The 6,341-nt window shown below is 36.6% G+C and overlaps 1 protein-coding gene across 1 annotated transcript in view; it reads left to right on the top strand.

Moving 5' to 3' along the window:
* The window catches only part of LOC115219346 (zinc finger protein 234-like), a 30,918-nt gene continuing 24,577 nt past the window's right edge, over positions 1 to 6,341 (top strand). The window contains exon 1 of the mRNA XM_036509382.1: positions 1 to 1,124. Coding sequence (XP_036365275.1) covers positions 346 to 1,124 — 779 coding nt within the window. The 5' untranslated portion in view covers positions 1 to 345. The remainder of the gene's footprint in view (positions 1,125 to 6,341) is intronic.

Raw genomic sequence — 6,341 nt, 5'->3', positions numbered from 1 at the left:
ATCGAAACAACTACAGAATAAATATGTAAGATGTCTCTTGCGATGATAATTCCAAGACAATCACTTGCTACATTAAGCGTCTATATACAGTAAAACCTCGTCAGCAATATTTATTTATGAATTCTCTAGGGTGGAACCCTACGAAATTAACAGGAAGCTTTTTAATTATGATAGTCATTTATAAAAAAAAATAAAAGACAATACAGTGTGGAAGAACAACTAAAATATATGGGGAGTCATATGTTGAGAAAAGTAATCGAAGAGACAAATGTCTAAATGTCTCAAAGAAAAACTCTATTATCGAAAATTGTTTAAAATTTTTTTGTCAATATTTGGGATTTTAAAATGCACAAGGGAATCCATGCTGGAGAAAGGCGCTTTCACTGTGAATCATGTGGTAAATCGTTCGTCCGTAATAGTAATTTAAAAGAACACCAAAGAAGACACACCAAAGAAAAATCCTATCGCTGTGATATTTGTGGGAAATCCTTTATCACTAATTCGGATTTATGCGGCCATAAAAGAGTGCATACTGGAGAAAAGCCATTTCCCTGTGAAATATGTGGAAAATCTTTTGCTCGTAAAAGTCTTTTGAAAATTCACATTAGAACACACACCGCAGAGAAACCCTATCGGTGTGATATTTGTGGGAAATCTTTTATTACTAACGGGGACTTGAGTAGGCATGAAAAAATTCACAGTGGGGAAAGACCATTTTACTGTGAAATATGTGGAAAATCTTTTCTGCGAAATAGTAATGTGAAAAGACATATACGAACGCATACTGGGGAAAAACCATTTAGTTGTGAAATATGTGGAAGCGCTTTCACTGAAAATAGCAGGTTGCAGTCGCATATACGAACACATACGGGAGAAAAACCATATCACTGTGATATATGTGGAAATTCTTTCACTGTAAAATGCTCTCTTGAATCTCACAAACGGGTACATACAGGAGAAAAACCATATCGCTGTCATATATGTGGCAAATCGTTCAGTAATAACCGGTTAAAAGCACATGAAAAAGTACATACTGGAGGAAAATCATATCATTGTGACGTATGTGGCAAATATTTTAGTAAAAGTGGTAGTTTAAAAACACACAAAAGAGTACACACTGGGTAGAAAATATGTGGAAACACTTTCACTGAAAATAGCAGGTTGCAGTCGCAAAATATGTGGAAAATAGCAGGTTGCAGTCGCAAAATATGTGGAAACACTTCACTGAAAATAGCAGGTTGCAGTCACAAAATATGTGGAAAATAGCAGGTTGCAGTCGCAAAATATGTGGAAACACTTTCACTGAAAATAGCAGGTTGCAGTCACAAAATATGTGGAAAATAGCAGGTTGCAGTCGCAAAATATGTGGAAACACTTTCACTGAAAATAGCAGGTTGCAGTTGCAAAATATGTGGAAAATAGCAGGTTGTAGTCGCAAAATATGTGGAAACACTTTCACTGAAAATAGCAGGTTGCAGTCACAAAATATGTGGAAAATAGCAGGTTGCAGTCGCAAAATATGTGGAAACACTTTCACTGAAAATAGCAGGTTGCAGTTGCAAAATATGTGGAAAATAGCAGGTTGCAGTCGCAAAATATGTGGAAACACTTTCACTGAAAATAGCAGGTTGCAGTCGCACATACGAACACATACTGGGGAAAAGCCATATCACTGTGGAAATTTTCTCACTGTGAAATGCTCTCTTGAATCTCACAAACGGGTACACACAGGAGAAAAATCACATAACTGTCACATATGTGGCAAATCGTTCAGTAATAACCGGTTAAAAGCACATGAAAAAATACACGCTGGAGGAAAATCATATCATTGTGACGTATGTGGCAAATATTTTAGTAAAAGTGGTAGTTTAAAAACACACAAAAGAGTACACACTGGGTAGAAAATATGTGGAAACACTTTCACTGAAAATAGCAGGTTGCAGTCGCAAAATATGTGGAAACACTTTCACTGAAAATAGCAGGTTGCAGTCACAAAATATGTGGAAAATAGCAGGTTGCAGTCGCAAAATATGTGGAAACATTTTCACTGAAAATAGCAGGTTGCAGTCACAAAATATGTGGAAAATAGCAGGTTGCAGTCGCAAAATATGTGGAAACACTTTCACTGAAAATAGCAGGTTGCAGTTGCAAAATATGTGGAAAATAGCAGGTTGTAGTCGCAAAATATGTGGAAACACTTTCACTGAAAATAGCAGGTTGCAGTCACAAAATATGTGGAAAATAGCAGGTTGCAGTCGCAAAATATGTGGAAACACTTTCACTGAAAATAGCAGGTTGCAGTTGCAAAATATGTGGAAAATAGCAGGTTGCAGTCGCAAAATATGTGGAAACACTTTCACTGAAAATAGCAGGTTGCAGTTGCAAAATATGTGGAAAATAGCAGGTTGCAGTCGCAAAATATGTGGAAACACTTTCACTGAAAATAGCAGGTTGCAGTCGCACATACGAACACATACTGGGGAAAAGCCATATCACTGTGGAAATTTTCTCACTGTGAAATGCTCTCTTGAATCTCACAAACGGGTACACACAGGAGAAAAATCACATAACTGTCACATATGTGGCAAATCGTTCAGTAATAACCGGTTAAATGCACATGAAAAAATACACGCTGGAGGAAAATCATATCATTGTGACGTATGTGGCACTCAGATGAAATGTGAACACAAGAACATTCACTTTGTACAACATTGAACTTCTTTTGTTTGGGTAGTTTTAATACAAAACTTTTTGGTTGACCTGAACAAAATTTACTCATGTCTTTCTTTCATTCCCTTACGACATTTTGAACAGTACAAATTAATTAACTTTGTTAAAGAGAAAGATGTATATGTACATTTTTGTAATAATTTATGTAAACTTGTAAATTAAAACCTGTTATACTCTTTACCTGAGTTACTGTTCTATTTCAAACATGTACTCACAAATTATGTGCTGTTTAGCTACTATTGAAATATTGTGCCATTTAGACCGGCTGAGATTTTCTTCTGTTGGTTCATGGAAAATATAACTGAATTTAGTGTTATATATCCAAACTTGCCTTCATTTTCTACAAGATGTGGCCATCCTCTTCCAAACAAACAACTATGTTTCTCATTGAACTGTTATGAAGCAAGTAGCATTTTTTTACTGGTTACATTGAGTAGCAAGTTCATCAAAATTTCCTTTTCTATACAGCACTGAACTCATGATTAACCTTTCACCATCACAGCTTCATTTGTGGTAACAGCTAAGAGATTTTTCCATCTGTTTTCTAAATTACTGCTTTGTCTTCAATATCTCAAATGATGCCAGTTTTTCAGTCAGCCATATGCTTAAAACTGCTTACTTCCTGCCCACCAACTCACCTCACTGTTCATGGCCTTCTTGTAGGTTGACTTGTAACAGTTAAATAGAACAGTAATGATATCAAACTCATCAGTCTCAGAGGTCACTAACCCACCCTTCAGAAACTTTAGATGCAAATCATAACTTTTTTTTCGACAATGCAGCAGTAATTTGATAATGCAAATATTTTATGGAAATATGGTACACTGGTAGAGATAGGTTAACTTTAAATGAATAGTTCTTCTTTCCAGTTGGTGCTATATGCAATAAGGCTTCCACTCTCTCTCTCTCGCCATGTTATCCTGTCAATAGCTGTGATCAGTATCTAGTTCCATGTTCCCCCATCCACCAGCCTGCCTCATTTTCAACAGTTCTTCTACTGTTCTAGAATCTTCCACACTTCCTCTTTCTCTTAGGGGCCCATGTCATGGCTGTCATTCAGTCAATGTTGGGATCTTTCCTCTGGGTGTGGCCATAAGTGAATAACTGTTTGTTGCTAAATGTTAACTTACACAGGTTGCAATAGAAGGTTTAGTGTATTCAACATTATCAATAAAATCAGAGAGGAGTGTTGGAAAACACATCTGTGCAGTTCACTGGTGGGAACACTTCCTTGCTTCTCAGTTTGTAATGTAATACTCCCTCTGGTTTCTCTCTTGAAGTCAATCTCATTATCACCAGCCATCATGGACAGCAGAAATGATTGTCAGTAAGCATGTTAAAATACTCTCATTTCATGCTGCAATGGGATTAGTAAAAGGACATAAAGAAAAAAAAAACCCAATTTATGACAGTCACAAATATAGTGTAAACCCAGAACCATGTGGTTGGTAAGCAAGCTACTTACCACACAGCCACTCAACTTTTTTAACTATTCATGCATTAAATTATTTGCTGTATTTGTTGCCAACCTGATATTTTCATTATCTTGAACATAGCTTCAGCTCTTGTGGTAAGCAGACATTCTTTATTTTTTCTTAGCGACCACCATACTGCAAAGCACAGAACCTCATGAGAAGTGTTTTCACTGTTAGTAAATAGAATGTAGAGTTATTCATTCATAGCAAATGTTATCACATTAGAAGCATGATTCCACACCTTTGCATAATTCCAAACTGCTCCTATCTTGCAAAGGAGAAAGAGTATGGTGGATATAATCAAAGGTTGTGGTGCAGAATGTGCCAGGGAGAACACTATCAATGTACGCTGTGATGATGTGTTCTGACAAGGAAGTTTCCATTCCAAGTGATGACAGAATAAAGAATGGTTTATTAATACCAACGCCAGTTACACAATAAATATAGTAAGATTTCTGGTGAAACTTCAGATATTCTAGAAATATGAGTGCATTTACCAGAATTGCCTGTCATGAAATGAACAGCTGAGAAAAGTAAATGTAACAGATTTCTGTCATTTAATTGATCTTAAAATCAGATGTGTTTAATGTGAAATATATAATAAATAAGGAAGAGATAAGAGATTAACTCTTAAGCATTTAAACCAGCCATATTAGGCCCAAATATTCTACCCGTTTTATAATCAGAGTTGCCAGATCTCACTTCTTGCACCTATCCTACAATGTCATTCTAAAAATAAACAATCACAACTTCAAAATCTTGGAGCTACAAGATAATGCATGATTAATTCAAATCAATGTGAATAAATAATCATTACATTTGACAAAATAATCTGAATGCTAAAAAACTGCTGTTTCTTTGTAACAAGGAATTTTTCTTTCAGTGGAAGAATTATATGACATGAACTTGACCAAACATAAGAACTGATGACAAGGACATTGAATGCAGATGTAGAAATTTCACTGCATATAGTGTGGCCCGTTGAATGTGTATCATTTACCTGTAGGAAATGAAGACATGAAAGGCTTTGATTGATAAGTGATAGGAATACAATTTTGTTCATACTAGAATATAACACAAATACAAATCTTATGTTGAGCCCTGCAAATGATGTAACACTGGATTGAGATTACTAGCAATCTGTCACTTGGTAAATTTCTTCAAACTAAACTAGGATATAAAAACAATTACTCTTTTATTTGTTTCAGTCATTTGACTGAGGCCATGCTGGAGCACCGCCTTTATAGTCGAGCAAATCAACCCCAGTGCTTATTCTTTGTAGTGCTTATTCTAGCGGTCTCTTTTGCTGAACCGCCAAGTTACAGGGACATAAACACACCAGTATCGGTTGTCAAGCAATGTTGGGACAAACAGACACACAAACATAGGCACACACAGACACATACATACATATACGACGGGCTTCTTCCAGTTTCCGTCTACCAAATCCACTTACAAGGCTTTGGTAGGCCCGAGGCTATAGTAGAAGACACTTGCCCAAGGGACCACGCAGTGGGACTGAACCCAGGACCATGTGGTTGGTAAGCAAGCTACTTACCACACACCCACTCCTGTTGAAATTATGATGTGTTGATGAATTTGATGAAGTGCCATTGCGCAGTGTGTGTCATCATTGTTTAAAACATGTTTTCAATGTTTGCATGGAACAGAAGTTTACCGAGGCAGATTTTCTATGATCTGATGCCCTTCCTGTCACCAACACTAACCTTCTTCCAAGGCAATATTTCATCATTGGCCAGCAGAATACTGGAAATAAATGAAACTGCTTGCATGACAGGGACACTCACAGTTATCATATGATGTCAAGATAAAGAGACATGAACACAGGCACATAATAGTTTTCTTTAGTTTCTGTCAGCCAAATTCACTCACAAGACTGTGGTCAGCCCTGAGCTATAGCTGAAGACACTTTCTCAAAGTAGGACTGATCCTGAAACCACATAGTTGGAAAGTGAACTTCTTAACCACATAGCCATACCTGTTGTCTCAAATTGCTTTATTTGCATTCTATTGAAATGTATGACACCTGAAATCTCATTTCATACTATTTCTTGTACCCCACCCCTTTCCCCCCCCCATAATTAGTGGATTCCCAAATGTGACCAACTGAAATTA

This window comes from Octopus sinensis, linkage group LG14 (genome assembly GCF_006345805.1).
Source record: "Octopus sinensis linkage group LG14, ASM634580v1, whole genome shotgun sequence".
NCBI lineage: Eukaryota > Metazoa > Mollusca > Cephalopoda > Octopoda > Octopodidae > Octopus > Octopus sinensis.
The sequence above is the reverse complement of the archived record's forward strand: the minus strand, read 5'-3'. Positions and strand labels throughout refer to the sequence as shown.